We start from the raw sequence: 18,828 nt of genomic DNA, 5'->3' as shown, positions 1-18,828 counted from the left end.
TTGCCTGGTGCATTAATCCCCACTACTCTGTATCTGTGACATCATCAAACCTCTCTCAGTTTTGTTTTGTTTTGGTTTAAGTATCATACTTCATTTTAATACTTTAATAAGCTATGTCCATATTGTCTGTCTTTTGGGGCACAGATCTGGCTCCTGTGTGGTAGCAGTTCTCTTTCTATGAGAATATTGTTATTACAAACAACTGTGCAAGGTGTCTTTAGCCTATTTGCGTAAGATTGGAATCTAATGATTTAGCCACATTTTGAAATGCATATATTTTTTAATGTGTAAGGATATCCGTAGTGTAACAAAGCACACACTTATGATGTTAAAGAAGATGCTTCCTCTGTAGTTAGGTTAGTACACAATTCTTTATAAGTTTGTGGTTGACTACTTTTCTTGTCAGTCCATTCTACATAGCTGATACTGACCACTATCAGAAACAGGATAGTAGACCATGTTTCCCACTGCTCTAATCCAATGACAGTTCCTATGTTCCACTGATAGGTTTTGCCAGCAGTGATGAATAAACAATGAAGTGAATAGCTTGTATACACTAGCTGTAGCTAGAGTATGGCCACGTTGTTGATTTTTTTTTTTCCCTACCCAGGAGAAATCAGTATCTCTAGGGAGACTGAGCAACACAGAAAAGTTTTGTGTCATATGCAGGCAGGTTTTAATTTACCAAGTAACTGTGTCTTTGGAATTACTTTTTTCTCTTATACTGTCAGGGGAAACAAACACACTTGTAGAATTTCAAAGGAACTTTGTCAGAGCCAAAAAAAATCGGTTGGTTGTCTCAACAGGCAAGCTATCACACTGTGAGTGCACACCATTTATGGAGACAAAGCAGCTTCCTGCCCAGGATCTTCCCTAAGGCATCATTGTCTTGTTACAGAATCTGCTATGTACATGGTCTGCTACCACTAGCAGGCATGATCCATGAGGAAGCTTTCTGCATAGCTAACAGCTCTATGTCTAATCTAACGACTCCTGATTCAATCTTAAACCTCTACTGCTCACATCAGTATATGTGGTATAGAAGAACAGGAAGAATTTGAAGATCTCACTTTTGTTACCACACTGATGATGACAGAATAAAGGTAGATGTGGGGTTTTTTATTTGCATGGTGTGGTATTCAGTTCAAGATTGTAGGTACCTGAGTTTAGGTGCTTAAATTCCATATTCGAGGTAGGTGTTTAAGCTGTAACTGTGATCAAGGAAGATGAAGGGTGAGATTCAGTTACCTCCACTAGCCACTGCAGAAAGGTAGGGATGTTTACAGGTCTTCTGTCATCCCTTCCAGCCCCATGCATCTATCTCCAGTTCTCTAGGGCACCTCAGCTAACTTGGTAGAAGGAGGCAAGATATTTTCAGATACCTCAAATCACAATTAGAAATTCAGAGACCATATTGTTCATTCTGTAGTCAGGCTTCGGAAAACATTATAAGGCAAAAAACTACCTGGAAAGTCAGCCTTTTGCCTCAACATTATATATGGTTTAGGTTTCCAAAATATTAAATGGCAGGGTTGCAAGGTGGAATGGAAAAAATAATGTAATGAATCCCTGACATTTATGGTCTTTATTTAGTAGTTCTTAACTTGATTTGAGGTTTTATACAAATTGTGTATGAGAAGCTCTCTTGTGTTCCCTCTACATACATCACCTTACATCAGTATCTGGTTTATTTGGTTAGTCCACATAGGAACATTTAGCTGATGTGAAATGTGTCCTTGATTGTTTGATAAACTCAATCAAACATTTTAGAGAGTGGAAGAGGAACCTTATGGCAAGAAATAACCATTTCTTCATTAGAAGTTTTAATTTCTTTTATCCTTAGGTCACAATGAAGATTATTGCAATGTCACCTTCTGGCTTCTGGCAAAGCAGAAGAAATCGGTATGATCTCTTGGTGACATCTCTTGGAGTTATATGGGTGATACTTCACTTTGCCCTACTGGTAAGATTTACAGAATGAAATTGCAGTGATTAAAGTGATTTCATCTGTTAAGCACCAGCAGTAGGATTGCTGCTATACATTGAGATAAACCCTCAGGAGTTTAATAAGGCTGAAATACGGCTGAAGAACATTAAGCTTGATGCTAAGAAGGAATCACTGTCATGGACAACGATGTAGTGCAAAGGTTGTCTTACTGATATGAGTTAAGAGTTTGTAAATGTGGTAGAAAACAAGTCTTTAGGAGTAATGTGACTGAGAAAAGGAAGGAGACTGAAGAGACTGAGAGCTCTTGCCAACAACAGTCTCATGAGCAAAGAAGGAAGAAAGAGGCAATGCACAGAATGCAAATGGGAGCAAAGGACTGGAAGAAAGCATTGGTTCAAAATTGCTGAACAATATAGACTGTCCCAAACCCACCAGCGATTCTGTACCACTGGTTTTGGTTAAGGGGGGATGATTAATCCAAGAAGACATGGAGGAGAGGGGAGGAAATCAGCTCTCCCTCCATCCCACACCAGTTTTTTAAATTTAAATACACTCCTGTTTCTTTTATTTACAAGGGAAGGAGAAGGGATGGTTGATACTTGTCATCGATCACAAGTTGTCAAAGTGACAACCCTGTAATGGCTGTGGGATTCTCTCTTGTCTGCCCCAAGCTCTGTTTGAAAGAAAACCTGTCTTCTGTGACTAGACATTTTGCCCTGACATTCACAGTTTGCCCCCTGCTGCTAAGTTGCTTGGAAGGCCTGAGGATTTTCTGTAATCCAGTGGCTGCCTAGACAAGTAGACTGGGCCTGATGGACATAATTAATAGAGGATTGAAGGTTTTTTGGTTTGATGTGTGGAGAGGCTGGGTTTGGGTTTTTTGATATTGTTGCTACTAGTTTATGATTTCTCTTATTTTATATGGGGATTGCCCTATATTGTTAAAAGATCAATTGTCATGATCTTTCCAAGAAATCCTTGGGGCACAATGTATTAAGTCTTCTGTGTTTGTGTTCCAGAATGCGTACACATACATGATGGGGGCATGTGTAATTGTCTTCAGGTTTTTCTCAATTTGTGGAAAGCACGTAAGTATTAATTAGGAACTACAGCTATTGAAGTGCTCAGGTATAGGTTAAAGGACTAGATGCTATGCATCTCTAAAGCAAAATCTGTAGGGCTCCATTTTGTAGGCAAAGAAAAAAAAAAGGAGACTTCAAGCAGCAGTCTCCAACTTTACATACTGTCTTTAAAATGTCAGGATTTTAGGTATATTGTATAATAGTGTTCTATTATGCTTACTGGAGAAGTTGCATTTTTTTCAGAAAACAAAGTGCCCCTGCAATACCACAGTTTTAAAAATGCTTTCTGCAATTCTGAACATACACTGCGCTACTTTCAGCCCTTGCCATTTCAGTGCAGTGTGATGTGCATGCTATTTATTTATTTTTGCTGCAAGACTACAGTAGTAGTGGTTGATGCATTCATCTTATTATGATAGTGCTCTTTTACAGAAATTTTTTCCTCCAGAGTGCAGGTCTGTGTCTTTTGTCTCTAAAGTGTATGTCTTATCATGGTAAAGGACTTAGGTTCAATTTTAAAACAGTATTGGGCCAAGATGTTCTGGAAACACTTGCATGGTTATAAAGCAAGTCACTTCTCAAGTTTACATTTCTTTTGTGTTTGGATTTTCTCTGGTGTAATTGAGAGTAGACAGGCAGAATAAGCATAGGCAGAGAACAAACACATTTATTTAACAAGTGGTGACACTGCATTCCCTTGCTGTGGAACTTCTTACACTATCCAAATGTCTTCTGTGAAGTCTGACATATTAAAGTAAATGTGATGAAAAGACTGCTGTACTAGGTTGCTGGGGTTAAGAACAGTAAGTCAAAGGATTTGTTCAGTAGAGGGAAAAAGTTTTCTTTCAGTCAAACTACACGGAGCCTGAAGAGCCTTGGAAGTCAAATGAAAAATCCTTGCTTTTCCTATGCATCCAGACCAAGTGATTGCCTTCAAAGGTTTCAGATTGATTCTAAAGTTTTTTTTCAAGGTGTTAACCTAGTCATTTGTGCTTTCACATTAGGAGCTGTATGAGTTTCACTAATTTGCCTGTTCTGTTGCAATGTGATGACTAAAGGTCAGCATGAATTTGGCTTGATTATAAGGAAAACTGACTCCCTCGGTCCCATTAAAGGGAATTTTCCATCACATCCAAAGCAGTTAAGGGTGTCAGGACAATATATGCATGAGAAAGTAATAGCTATAATCTAGGCCTACGGCCTGTGTAATTTCCAAAATTATGTTCTCATCTTAAACTCTATGGCCAACTTTGCAGAATCATAGACTCACAGAATGGTTTGGGTTGGAAGGGACCTTAAATATCAGCTAGTTCCAAGCCCCCTGCCATGGGCAGGGACACCTTCCACTAGACCAGATTACTCAAAGCCCCATACAACCTGCCCTTGAACACTTCCAGGGATGGGGCATCCACAAATTTTTGGGGCAGCTTGTTCCAATGCCTCACCACTCTCCCAGTAAATAATTTTTTCCTAACATCTAATCTAAACCTTCCCTCTTTCAGTTTAAAGCCATTTGCCTTTGTCTTGTCTCTACATGCCCTTGCAAAAAGTCCCTCTCCAGCTCTTTTGTTGGCCTCCTTTAGGTACTGGAAGGATACTAGAAAGTCTCCCTGGTCTTTCACAAACTTGCATGAGAAATTAATAGTTTAATTAAGCTGCACTAATCTTAAGGAAATCCCCTTCTCTATACATCAACCCATTCCTTTAAGTAGGCTGCAGTATCTGTAGTTTCTATCTAACAGTTAGAATCACTTTCAGATAAGCTCAGAGTAGTTTACTGCACCACTGTTCATGCAATGCTAGTTCTGATACTTCAGGAGTATACTGATTCTAGAATATTATAGTTAGGCTTATGCTATGTTTTCACTGTATTATCCTAAGCTGTATTATCTTATATATACTTTTTGAGGAGTTGTAAATGACCTTGTAAATGATGAAGATATGCTGATGTCTACAAGAAGTAAAAATGACATACACTTCAAATCAGATTTATAACCTACCTTTTTACTGGGCTCATCCATTAATGTACGTGTGTAAAGAATTTATTGTCAAATGGCAAGTGCAAGAACTGTCTTTTCTTTTTTTCTTTGCTTTCCTGAATGGCATCATAGATGGTTTTTTCTCTGTCCTTCCAGGTGACACTAAAAATGTTGCTCCTTACTGTGGTTGTCAGCATGTACAAGAGTTTCTTCATCATAGTGGGAATGTTCTTACTGCTTCTTTGTTATGCTTTTGCTGGAGTGGTTTTATTTGGTACAGTGAAATATGGAGAGAACATTAACAGGTACAGTGTGTACTTCCTGCCTTGTGGGGATGTTCTTTAAGCAGCCTGAAGAAATCACATTCTGCTAGAGAGAAGTTTATCCATGGTAAAAAACAGACAATTCTCCAGGTCTAGCTGAAGAGTTCTAAACAGAATTTCTGATAGGAGGCATCCTATTCTGATGCTGAGCCGTCTTTCCAGTCCTTGTGCATTGGCCCAAATGACACCTAATCCAACCCAGAGCAGACTGAGAGCTGTTCTTCATTATGCCAGCTGGAATATGCTTCAAAGCAGCACCGCGCTAACCCGCAAGCTGCTGAAACACGGTGTATCTTATTGGCATCACCCAAGAACAGGATCCATATTCCAGGCTGATACAGAGAGGAGACAGTTCTATGAACTGGCTGTTAACTGGAGATTTCCCAGTCATCATCAAGCTTATAGAAGAAAATGGAGACAGGAAATAGGATCTGGCCTTGAGTTTGCTTTAGCTCTAAATAAAATGCACTAAAATACTCAGACCCATATCTGAGCTAGAGTTCAGTTATTATATCTTAAGTCATGAAATAAATAATTCAATGAGCTCATTCAAATGATACTGTAACTATTTTTAGTTTAAAATAGTAGAACAGTAGAAACTGGAAACATTTTTTCTTTCCAATGTTTTATTTCTGGAAAGTGAAACAATCTCTCTCTCTCTTTTTCTTTAAAACAGACATGCAAATTTTTCATCAGCTGGCAAGGCTATTACTGTACTCTTCAGAATAGTTACTGGAGAAGACTGGAACAAAATTATGCATGACTGCATGGTAATTACAATGCTGCCAGAGCTAAAGTAGACAAGAAATTAGATACACCCTTCCATCTCAAACTGCTATCACTATCTTAGCTTTGTAGAAGGAATATTGTGCTTGCCTTTGTCTCTTCAAGAGATGTAATGTTCACTAAACCTCAGAACATGACACACACATTGCAGCTCCAATCCCATACTCACAGTGTAGTATTTCTTGGAGCTAGGCTATTAGATGATTTAAAAACAAAAATGAAACAATTTCATTTTCAAATGAAAATGTTTCAAAATCAGAAGTGTAAAAACTTACTTTTTCACTCTTATCTCTTCTTTGACTGGGGCAAGATGTCTTTTCAGATTAACTTTTTCTTTAATGCCTGCACTTAGGTTCAGTCCATGATAATGATAGTCTTGATGACCTCAGAATTAATCCTCAAATCATTATAAGTAAATGTTTGTCTGTGCTTTCCATTGCAAAGAAAATCATATGCCTTTCCTTTTTAAAATTAATGACCAGGAAGGAAGATTTCTGAAAAGCACCATGTTTCAGAGCACCAGGTTATTTCTGTACAGTGGCATAATGCAAATGTGCCCTGCCCACAATAATGCCCACAGTATTATTCCCTATTTGGGAAGCTTTAAAGAAATAATAGTCTTAATTATTGTATTGTTTGCAGAGAAACATTTTACTTTATTTTCTTTTGTTATGAAGGTTCAGCCTCCATTTTGCACACCAGATAACAGCACCTACTGGAAAACAGACTGTGGAAATTATGCTGGTGCTCTTATGTATTTCTGTTCTTTCTATGTCATCATTGCATACATCATGCTAAACTTGCTTGTTGGTAAGTGAAAATATGCATTAATAACAAAAAGGTAAGGTCCATCTTGGCATATAGTGTGCTAGATGTGAGTCTGTTGTGCTATTCAGGTATGAGGCTACCTTGTACTTCCAGTGTTATCTTGTATGAGTATAATGGTTTTGATACTTCTTTGGTATGGTGTATGCTAAAACTCAGGAAGTTTGGAAATGTAAGCTTTTTGGATGAATATGTTGTATTTGTAGAGTACAGTTTCCCTATGAAATACTGTTTTCTGAGCTTTTCTTTCTTCAGTTAATATTTTTTGAACATCATTGGAATTCACTTAATTGATATTAGAACTTTAGGTTAGGATCTCACCAGCATTTAAAATACAGCTTTTAAAAAGTGAGCATGGTGAATATTGATGTGGCATAATGGTATATTGTGCATTCAAAATCCTTGTCTGAACATACAGGCATTTATTAATATGAAGTTGGCACAATAGAATTAGATGTTAACCAGTTAGAATGTAACTACAGGCATTCTTTGTGGTGTATTTTGTTCTTGTGGTTTTCAGCTATCATTGTGGAGAATTTCTCATTGTTTTACTCAACCGAAGAAGACCAGCTTCTAAGTTATAATGATCTTAGGCATTTTCAAATTATATGGAACATGGTTGATGACAAAAGAGAGGTAAGACATTTGATAATAATCACAGAAATCTAGTAAATTTCCAGCTTTCCTTGTAAGAAAGTATGGGGAAAACAAAGTATGTTGGCAAAACTCACTGAGAGGTTAGATTTTAGAAGTTCAGTGAGCATGATCTGAAGTTGTTCATGACCCTTCAAATACTAACGTGTATTCTGTGAAGTACTTATAGTAGCAGATTTGCAAACAAACATACCTATTTAAAGGATTAATATAATAGCATCTTTCCACACAGCTTCCAAAGAGTTGTCCCCTTGAAAGTCTACAAATTCATATCTATTTATGTGTCTGATCTTTGGGAGAGCTTTCTGAGATTTCAGCACTGTCTCCTGTATGATTCTTATGGAGAGCCTGATGAAGTATGGGCTGAGTGAGAAGACAATGAAGTGGACTGAAAACTGTCTGCATAGCCAGGCCCAGAGGGTGATGATCAGCAGCACAGATTCTAGCTGGAGGCCAGTAACTAGTTGTGTACCCCAGGGGTCAGTACTGGGTCCAATCCTGTTCCACATCTTCATTAATGAGCTGGACCATGGAGCAGAGGGCGCCCCCAGCACGTTTGCTGATGACACCAAACTGGGAGGAGTGGCTGATGAACCAGAGGGTTGTGCTGCCTTCCAGAGGGACCTCGACAGGCTGGAGAAATGGGCTCGCAGGAGCCTCGTGAAGTTCAACAAGGAAAAATGCAGTCTTGCACCTGGAGAAGAATAAACCAGGGCAAAGTACATGCTGGAGGCCACCCAACTGGAAAGCAGCTTGTCAGTAAAGGACCTGGGAGTCCTGGTGGACACCAAGTTGAACATGAGCCACCATTGCCCTTGCAGCAAAGAGGACTAGTGGTATCCTGGGCTGCATTAGACAAAGTATTGCCATCAGGCCAAGGCAGAGGGTCCTTCCACTCTACTCAGCCCGGGTGAGGCCACACCGGGAGTCCTGGGTTCAATTCTGGGCTCCTCTGTACACAAAGACACAGACATACAAAGGGACACAAAGAAGATGAAGGGACTGGAGCATGTCTCCTGTGAGGAAAAAGACTGGGAGAGCTGGGACTGTTCAGACTGGAGAAGGCTCAGGGGCAGCTTGTCAAATACCTGAAGGGATGTTGCAAAGAGGACAGAGTCAGGCTTTGCCCCGTGCTCCCCAGTGACAGGACTGGAGGCAATGGGCACATCCTGAAATATGGGAGGTTTCCTCTAAACATCAGGAAACACTTTTTCACTGTAAGGGGGACTGAGCACTGTCAGAGGTTTCCCAGGGGGGATTGTGGAGTCTTTGTCCTTGGAGATATTCAGAAGACATCTGGACATGGTCCTGGCTTTAGGAAGCCCTGCTTAAACAGAGGGAATCAGACAAGGTGAGCTCCATAGATCCCTTCCAATCTCAACCATTCTGTGATTCTGGAGTAAGAATAACATCTGGGAGACTGAGGTGTTCAGATGCTCACACAAATTAAGTCATTATCTGAATGATTCATGACATCACTAAGATTTGAACATGAACAACATGGCAGTGAAACAAGTTGACTCCTTGTAGTTGGCACATGGCTGTGCTGGAGATGGAAGCTGCTGATACTGATAGAGGTACTGATAGAGGTAAAGAGTTCTGGATCCATTGTGCCCAGCACTGACACTATCTCTCTGATGTGGAACAACACATTACAGCAAAAATAGTTCCGGTCAGGCTTATTCAGTAGAAAAAACCATTTGAATATTATGAGTACCACAGTTTCAAAGGGAAGTACCTTGAGTCCTAAAAAAAGAATAAAATAAAAACTCCCAACATTCTCCTGTCCAAAGATGCAGAGAAGGGAACAGGTTTACAGTGAGTTATAGGCTTGGCTGTGAGTGTTTAAATTGTAGTTTAATTTCCATTTTTCAAAGTCAGTTCTTCAGGCATATGATTCTCATTACAGATGAATGCAAATGGAAAAACTCAATCCCCAGGCAATTTTGAAAATTTCTGGCAAAATAACCAACATAGACTGTATATGAGTCAAATAACAGCAAAGACTTCTGTGAATGTGCTGAAGAGCTGGCTTCATGTGCATATTTTTCAGTAATGTATTCACAGTGACTTAAATAGGCTAGGATTAGGCACAGAGTCTTTGGAGAAATCGTGTTTCTCTCACTGATCAAGTTGAATGTCTGAGCTGGTTGTTAGGTCGCAGCAATAATTTACCATCTATTATGCAATTTTACACAGGGGGTAATCCCTACCTTCAGAGTGAAATTTCTGCTGAGGCTTCTGCGAGGCAGGCTGGAGGTGGATCTCGACAAGGACAAGCTGCTGTTCAAGCACATGTGCTATGAAATGGAGCGGCTTCACAATGGTGGTGATGTCACTTTTCATGATGTGCTCAGGTACCCTGAGATTTTCTCTACATTTTTAGAAGATATATAATGGCCTGTGTTTCTCTCCAGGCTAACAGGTAGTCATTAGACTTGGGAAAAGGCAAGACTGGTAGCCACAGAGGCACTGCAATTTTAAATGCAGTACAAAAATTAGATTTCTCTTTTTTTCCTGCAAAAATATTAGTGATGGAAAACACAGGTCCTAGGGAATCAGCTCTAAGTATTTTAAGATTTTCGTTGGAGGCAATTTGTCACAAACAGCAGTCACATATTGTTCTTGTATCCTTCTAATGAAATGCTGCACCTTCAAGTGTAGCAACATGACAGCGAGCCTGACTGGAAATAAAATAGAAATGGGAACATTATCCAAGCGTAAACACTTAGGGGGGAAAAAAATAAAAAACCAAAACACCACCACAAATGCCCTAATTGCTCACAGTTCAGCAGCTCACCTGTTTTCAATAGCTACATGTAGGTGATAAGGTCTTTGTTTTGAGCACCACAAGTCTCTTCTGGAATCATCTCAGCAATTTTTTGGCATCAAATGTGAATTTATTGCACACACCCTAGTTATGTATTTTTGCACTAAGGTCTCAAGTATGAAGTTTGATTTTCTAGATTAAAATGTAATGACACCAGCATTTAAAAATAAATAAATTGTGTTTCTTCCAGCATGCTTTCATATAGGTCTGTTGATATCAGAAAAAGTCTTCAACTGGAAGAGCTGCTTGCTAGGGAACAACTGGAATATACCATAGAAGAGGAGGTGGCCAAACAGACCATACGCATGTGGTTGAAGAAGTGTTTAAAGCGAATCAGAGCAGTAAGTCAAGCAAAACCAGGATCTAAATGGTTGCATAAATTGTACTGTTCAACACTGCTGGAATTTGCTGCCACTGTGCTTCGTTTGCTCTGGAGTCATGATAATACTTCTTTGAAGAAGTATGTAGCATTTGCTAACTCAGCAAAAAAATGTATGTTACAGCTCAATTGAAAGTGCAACAAAAATAAGCATCTTTTGAAGGCAAAACCTGTCTTCCTGACAAAAATCTATCTGTATTTTCGATAGAGCAGGAAGAGGCATGTGCAGAGACCAAAGTCAAGGGAATAAAGAAAAAAACAATATAATTTGATGAAACTTCATAGGCCTAATCCCGCCTCACAGAATGTAATTGTATAATTTCCTTGCCTCTGCTGGTAGATCTGTCACCTGAAAATGACTCTTCAAATGATACCTGTATTACGATAAATCATTTGAGTGAGCCATTACAGTTATTTTGTGTGCAAATGAGCAGTATGTGTACATGCAAAGCAGGTATATGAACCATGGCACACCGTAGCTGTGTAGCCAGTAAACTAAGCAGAGACAAGGGCTTGGCTCAGGGCTGGGATGGGATCACCCATTAGCATGTCCTTCAGCACAGTTTTGGCCAGTTTTGGCCTATGCGTACTCATATACCCCCAGACCACTGCCATATGGTCTCCCAGACCACCGCTGTAGGAGCATCACTGTCCTCCAGGCATATCAGGGTGGAGACCACTGCCAGTAGGCAGTGGTTGAAGCTAGAGGCAGAGAGAAGCTTAGCCAGATCACACAAGTCCTGGCCTGTCACTTGGCTTCAGCACTGCAGGCAGTCCCAGTCTCTTTAACTTACCCATATAGACCTAGCCAGTGCTTCTGTGTTCTGTTTATGAAGTGCTTCTGATTGTCAGAAACATTTTTACCTTTGCTCAGGATAGCTACAATATATGCTGGTTGAAGTTTGGCTTGGATAAATTTATATTAAAAAAAAATCAAAAAATTTTGTTTAGGTTTTGCAGTTATTCTCATGTTGTCTTCCAAAACCAACTCTTCCTTTATATAAAAAATCACAACCTGGTTGCATTGATGACTGATTTTTCAGTTCCTGTAAGTCTGAGTCCAGCTTTTGACACATATATTTTTTATTTCTATAAAAAATTACTTCTTGTGATTGAAGGTTTTCCACAGCAATCTGTATAAAAAATCGTAACAGGACATTTTGAATGTAATGTACATTCCAGCTGAAACCTCAGTGTTCAATGATACATAGTTTCATTTTTTATCTCATCTCTGTATATGAATAACAATGGCAGTAAATTTAGTCTCAGCTCTCAGTTCTGGGTTTGTTCAACTCTGTTGTTCATTTCATTATGATACTGAACTACACTATGTTAAAGTAAATATGCTATTCATTTCACTCCAATAATATGGTTCAGATCATTTCACATTATATGAACCTTTTATAAACTGAATGTAATTATGGAAGTTAATATCTGTTTTCGAATTCTCTTGTTATTCTCCAAGTGTCTCTAGAGAGAGCATGTGAAAACTACCCAGGAAAGTGAAAACCTTCCTAAAGGCTGTTTATTTTAATTTAAAAGCAAATTAGATTGTAAGATCATAATGGTGGTAGGTTTGTTTTTCTGTTTGTCCTATAAATCTATACTTAGTCCCAAGGTTTTCACTACAATTTTATTTAGTCTTATTAGCAGCCTGTTCCGAAGTCCATGAAAGAAATCAGAATTTTTTCATTGCCTTCATGTAATTTCCTGTGAATCTCTAACAATTTCCTTGTTTCTTATTTTTGGAAGAACTTTAACTCATCAATTAGAAACTTTGTGTGTGTTTAAACTGTAGGTTTAAACCAACAGTTGAGCAACATGCCTTCCACTTAATATAATTCTTGATTTTAATCCTCTATTCCCTATATAAAGGTTAGAAATATGCTGGAAGTCACTTTATTTAAATAGCAACGTCTGACACATGGATCTTTATTGATGCACCTGGGATCCACATCTGGCTGTTCAGTTAAATATTTAGAATAATTTAAAAAAAAATCAAACACTGTGACACACCAATGAGAATTTTTTTCATCACATATTGTGCCTTGATAGAAACAACAGCAGTCGTGCAGCATTATCCATAGTCTGCGAGAGAGTCAACAGCAGGAGTTGAGCCGATTTCTGAATCCTCCCAGCATTGAGACAACACAGCCAAGTGAAGATATGAATGCTATTAATCAAGATAACAGTGCACAGCCAGAGGTATGTTAAACTGAAAACTATCAGCTACTCATAACAAATTCAAAAAACTTCCCTGTTTCTTATTTCTTCTTTTTTAAAACACCATTTTAACTGAAAGAGTTGAAAGCAATACCTTGTTTTGATTTGGTCTTTGCTGTCAGATGTAAAGGCAAGATGGTCTAAGGCAGTAATTCCCCAACATAGTTAGCTGTCTTGCTATCACTATAAAGGGCAGTTGTACAATTCTGACAGCACCAGCCTTCAGCTCCAGCATGAGCTTTGTACAGGCTTGGGGATGTGAAGCTTTCCAGTTCAGGCATCCTGAACTAGTGTTCACACTAAGAGAGGTAATACTGGTCATGCTGTGTCCTCTGAGCAGGAGCCCTAGGCTCTTCCAGGCTGGGGAACCCAAAAAGTACAGCATAAGGGCTACTTTCTACAGTGGATGTAGAAGGCTGAGAATAATTTCGTACCCTTCAATGGGACTGAACAGTGGCATTGAGCCCATTTTACATTTGTCTGTTAGTAGTTTTCTGGGGCTTTAAAGAATAGAAACCATGCTACCTTAACAAATGGCAATATGTTTTGTTTTATTCATGGAAAAAGCTTGAAATAGGATAGAAAAATAACCCCCCTTAGGATTATACCCATGCAGTGGGGAACTATGACTGAGATTCTTTTGTCTCTGTTCAGACGAGTAGCCAGCAGCAGCTCCTTAGCCCCACACTTTCTGACAGAGGTGGCTATCGACAAGACTCTGGAGATGCTGGGAAACCTCAGCGTAAATTTGGACAATGGCGCTTGCCATCGGGTAAGTGAAGAAGGTTTATCAGTAGAGTCCTTACATGCAAAATTGCTGCTGTACAATAACAAGGCCATGAGAGGCTTCGTGGTTCACAGTTCTGCCCCCTGGCTGCTGCTTACACCTACATCAGGGCTTTCCTACCCTCATGGCTGTTACAACAAAGCAGCTTCTCCCCTTTTTCACAATTCTGAAAGTCTGGAAGATGGACTCAAGCACTGCCCTGTGCAGGTGGTTGCATTTTTTACTTTTTCATTTATTCGGGACCTTTGGATTGGGGACTGTACCGACCCGTATGTTTGGATAGCATCTTGTGCATTTAGGGTTCTCTTTTGTCATGTGAAGTATGGTGAAAATGAATTTTTTTCCTAACAACAGTAATAATTTCTGACTGTCTTGTCTTGTCTAAGCATGCCAGATGTATGATTTATAACTTAAACCGTAATACATTTTTAGATCTTCAGACAGGAATTGGCCATGTGTACAATCAGTTTCCCATTTATTTTCTCAGAAACAGGTTACTCTAGTAACTACAGTCCACTAGAACAAAAAAGGCTAGGCTATAGAGGAGGGTGCTTATAGGAGGGTGGGAGAGGTGCATAGCTACAGTCTGATGCCTTATTAAGTCCGTATTTCAAGAGTCCGTGTCTCCCCCACCTCAAATAGTCTCTCTTAAAGTGTATATTGACCTCTACAGCCTGCTACACCCATGACAAGCAGCACATCAACCTGCTTTCAGCTGTCATCAGTCAGTCCTGTTCTGAGTCAGAGTGCTGCCTTCAAAGGCTGCCAGTGTTCAGACCCCAGTCATACCTAAGTGGAAGAGATAGTCATGCTATTCTATTGACTACCATTGACCCTACTTTTGTGACCAGTGTACTTGTCCAAGAAACAGGATAGTTTAATAGAGAGCTTGCAGCTCATGTTTTCCAAGTAAATATCACTGAGCATCAAAGATCAACATTTTGTTGGAACAGAGAGAAAGAGTGAAAGAGGAAGCTTGCTAAAGAGGAATCATACTGCTGTAGCCAACTGGACAGGTTTTTCAAGTGAGAATGAGGAGCTCAGTTTTTCCTTTCTTAACACTGACCTGGTCCATGTCAATCTTGAATGTTCCTCAGTGGATAGTCCTAAAAAGGAGGGTCATCTCCATGCATAGTACAGCCCAACAGATAAGTAGTCTGCCTCCAGTCCAACAAAGACATGTATTTAGCATCATGAATAGCATAATTAAGATCAACTGTGGGGTTTATATAATTAGACATGTTTTAGTGCCATACCAGCACCTTGTACTGGCTTCAGCCCCTAGGCCATAGTAAAGTATCATTTTCTAGGTGCAACTGCCAACCCTAAAAGCATTTTTCTTCCCCTTTTCCTCACATTTACCACTTCAACCATTTTGCCAGCAGGTCAGCTCATGTAAGTACTGCCTAAAATATTTAGGCTGCAATTAGCTAGATAGGAAGACGTCTCTTGGATCAGTTATTCCAGCAGAAGGAAATGAGGGACTGCTCCATTAAACTGCTCTACCAGCAGATTAGTGGGAGCAGTGTGAACAGTGAGAGATGGGAAAAAAACAAAGAAACAAAAAACAGCAACAAAAAAAACCCAAACAAAAAGCCACAACAACATTAGAAAAGATCCTTACTCTTTTTGCAGTAAATCAGTTTGAAGGTGCCCCCACTCCAGCTAGTTCTGTATACGTGAATTCCAAGCAAAAATGCTCAAGAAGCAGATCTACTCTAATACAGAACTTTCTGTTTGATTTCATAGCCCCCAAACCACTAAGCCATTCAGTGTCTTCAGTCAACCTCCGTTTTGGTGGACGTTCAACTATGAAATCTGTTGCATGCAAAATGAATCCTATGTCTGATGCTGCTTCTTGTGGATCAGAAGTCAAGAAATGGTGGACAAGACAATTAACTGTGGAGAGTGATGAGAGTGGAGAGGACCTTCTTGACATCTGAGAAACATTTAAGTCATACTACAACAACAACAACCACTTCAAGTACAGTCTTATTTTCTATGTTTAGAATTAAAGACACTGTGTGATGTACAATTTCTTTAAAATCAATGTCATAAATTTTTTCTATGCTTATCCTTCTGCCATATGAAGCATAGCACACATTTAGGTGTTAGAATTGACCTCTATAGGTACTAACTGTACTTTAAGAAACCTGTATACTATAGCAGTACTAACAAAGCCAGAAAGACTGTATTGCCTTTGGCAGACAGAGTATTGAAAGATTTCATGTATTCTGTAGAATCATAGTGAAAATATATTTTGATATACACACCTCTGTGTTTTTCTTCAACCTATACTGTACTTTAAAGTGGCAACACTTTACAATACAGGGGTAATGTATTTCATCTTATGTTTTCACTCAGTTCTTATTAAGTAACATTACTTTAGAAAGATTTTATTATTCACAAATGACCTGAAGAGGTCAGCACTGACTTCATGTTCAAGGGAAGTATTTTTACAAAGTACAGATTCTGAATTACAATTCTAAGCTTTTTCTGGACCTTTTTTTAAAATATACAAGATGCAGCATAACTCATTTTAAAATCAGAAGGTGAAGGATTGGCTTTTAAAATGTAAATATCTTTGAGGTGTGGATAATTATGCAAAGAGCTTGATTTTCATAGAGAAAACAGAGAAAAAAAAACAAGAAAAAATACATGAAAACTGTGCATTTAAGCATCCAGCAAAAGACCTCCAGTTGAAAAACATGGGTTTATGCTTCATTTTCAGAATATACTGGCTACATATAAGTGCGGTGTCATTATTCTCCTGTTAATTGGGTCCCATTTCCTTGTGTAGTTGTAAAATAATTTTCTTCTTGTCTGTGATAAAAATTAGCATTTTGGAGATTCTAATTACAGAATAGTATTGTATGGCTTTAAAAACACGTTCAGTTTTGCCTATATAGGTAGAAGCAAATTTTACTTACCTATGTTACTTCTCATGCTACAGCCCTGCAAAGCTAAGGCATGACATGTACTGAGGTTAAGTACCTTTGTCCCTTTTATCCTAATGCATCATATTTTGAGACGTTAGCCTTCATTTATTTTACAAACCACTAATAGTGCTACATTATCGCCAGTGAAAAAGCAGCTATCGCTTTCATAAAAGTTTTTCCAGTGAAAGGCCAATGCTATACAGATATGGAGGTAGAGAACAAAAGCCATGAAATACAACAGCGTTTGTTAGTTTCAGAATTTAAGGCTGTCAAAAAATGTGGGGTAAAAATGTGCCCTTCCCTCAGGGAAGAACTCAGAGTTTGCAGACTTTGTTCCTTGTCCCCCGACTGGGTTTTTTAGCATAGCTGGGACCTTTCTGTTACCATTGTTTCCTATGGAAATGATAGTTTGCTCTAACATGGCCTGATGTGTGATCTTCTAAGAGGCTCACAGTTTATTTACATCACCAGTTCAAAAACATATCCTTTCAAAAGCAGACAAAAGCCAGTGTTTGGAAAATTTTTTCTTGCCAAGATATTAATGTAGAACAGTCAGAATACAACAGTGAAAACACACAAATGCCTTCACCAAAAATGCAAAATTAGTTTTGGTCATGAAATACAGTTTTCTTGGCATCTATCAATGTTTTGTTCCCAGTGTATGGTTGAACATTGTTTAGATTTTTTTCTGAAGTAGTCATACTGAACACATCGGTATTTTCTGGGCGTTTTATGTGGTTTGGGGTATATTTAAGTTTAAATCTAGTCAAATGTAACTCTATAGTAACAGAATGTGTGCATTCTCTTGTTTACTAGATTATGAACCATCAACAAAACCTCATATGCAAATCCATTATTTTGTGTTCTGTTTTGTGCTTGTTTAAGTTAAGCTTTTGTATGTACGATAAAAAGATAAATATTGGATTTATAAAAGATACTGTCTTTGAAAGTTCAATAATATATTGAACTGCAGATCACTCTTGCTGCAAACCTTCTTTTTAAAAAATCTGGCAAACATTTTTTCCTTGCCTTACAGTACACTGTCAATAAAAGTGAGTTGCTTTAAACAATATTCCTCCCTATAGTTTCATTCTAACTGCATTCGCTATACCTGGCTTGTCTGTGATAATACTGCATAGTAACTAGCTCTGTGGCTTATTTAGATTATTTAGAGCTGCTTTCAAATTCTTGTAATTGGAGGGCCTCTTCTTTTTTAACTCCAGCAACTGACCTCATCAGTAATGCCACAAAGAGTCTCAGTCAAAAGATGGGACTAAATAAGTCTGTTCATTATTTATTTTTATTTAACCCACTTTTTCTTTGTTTGCTGTGGAATTTGGACATGTGTGTGTGTGTGTGTATGTGTGTCCCCTGTTTTACTTTTGCAGATATCGGAAATGGAATGGAGTTATAAAGATATGAAAGTAGTATATACTAGAGCACCCAGGTGACTAGGTTAAGGTAATAACTTCCTTAGTGTGATACCCCCAAAATAACTGAAGAAGATGATAACCTCCTCCTTTGCAGCAGAGCAACCAATGCACATTTAAACATGAAGGTGAAGAAGCAGAAAAGAGAGTTGAAGAATGTCTGGAGTTCAAACAGCTTGCACAAACAATAGAGAGACACAAAGTGGAAATAGCGCAACAGGAAATCAGAGTCAGTGCAGACAGCCTCAGAGAAAAGTTCAAACAAGAATAGATCCTAAGCAAAGGTAAACAAAAAATTGTCAGGGGAATATTACTACCTACGAAGTTATCCTATACAAGTGAAAACAGGAAGGTGTTTAAACTTCTTTTCAGCCACTAAGAGAGCTCTGTTCCTTAGGAAGCAAGTTGTAAAAGTCTTCACAGCTTGGGTGGGTAAAAAAGTGAGTGCATATTGTCAGTGCTCAAATAAAAAACAGCTTGTGGGAAATCTGAGAACATGCAGCAAAGATGTATCTCAATATCATTCCAAAGTCAGGTCAGATTTCAGACAATCACTATTATAATGAAGAAACTAATAACCTGAAACCATTTGCTACTGGAAGATATCCAAGTGAATTAAGAACTGAAAACATAAAGTCTACTT

At 38.6% G+C, this 18,828-nt stretch overlaps 1 protein-coding gene across 8 annotated transcripts in view; it reads left to right on the top strand.

Moving 5' to 3' along the window:
- NALCN (sodium leak channel, non-selective) overlaps window positions 1-17,825 on the top strand; it is a 223,564-nt gene extending 205,739 nt beyond the window's left edge. For 6 of the 8 annotated variants that reach the window (XM_017816712.1, XM_017816709.1, XM_017816706.1 and 3 more), the window contains 12 exons: window positions 1,844-1,963; window positions 2,968-3,036; window positions 5,166-5,314; window positions 6,009-6,102; window positions 6,796-6,928; window positions 7,464-7,579; window positions 9,797-9,954; window positions 10,618-10,768; window positions 12,862-13,011; window positions 13,684-13,801; window positions 14,770-14,841; window positions 15,566-17,825. In XM_017816712.1, the coding sequence (XP_017672201.1) occupies window positions 1,844-1,963; window positions 2,968-3,036; window positions 5,166-5,314; window positions 6,009-6,102; window positions 6,796-6,928; window positions 7,464-7,579; window positions 9,797-9,954; window positions 10,618-10,768; window positions 12,862-13,011; window positions 13,684-13,801; window positions 14,770-14,841; window positions 15,566-15,759 (1,524 nt within the window). In that variant the 3' untranslated portion in view covers window positions 15,760-17,825. Of the gene's footprint in view, window positions 1-1,843; window positions 1,964-2,967; window positions 3,037-5,165; window positions 5,315-6,008; window positions 6,103-6,795; window positions 6,929-7,463; window positions 7,580-9,796; window positions 9,955-10,617; window positions 10,769-11,014; window positions 11,111-12,861; window positions 13,012-13,683; window positions 13,802-14,769; window positions 14,842-15,565 lie in introns of those variants that run through there. The other 2 variants (XM_017816710.1, XM_017816713.1) reach the window with 2 other exon arrangements.
- The last annotated feature ends 1,003 nt before the right edge of the window (window positions 17,826-18,828 follow it).

Source organism: Lepidothrix coronata, unplaced genomic scaffold (genome assembly GCF_001604755.1).
Source record: "Lepidothrix coronata isolate B3197 unplaced genomic scaffold, Lepidothrix_coronata-1.0 Scaffold57, whole genome shotgun sequence".
Classification (NCBI taxonomy): domain Eukaryota; kingdom Metazoa; phylum Chordata; class Aves; order Passeriformes; family Pipridae; genus Lepidothrix; species Lepidothrix coronata.
Note: the sequence above shows the minus strand (reverse complement) of the source record. Positions and strands in the feature narration are given on the sequence as shown.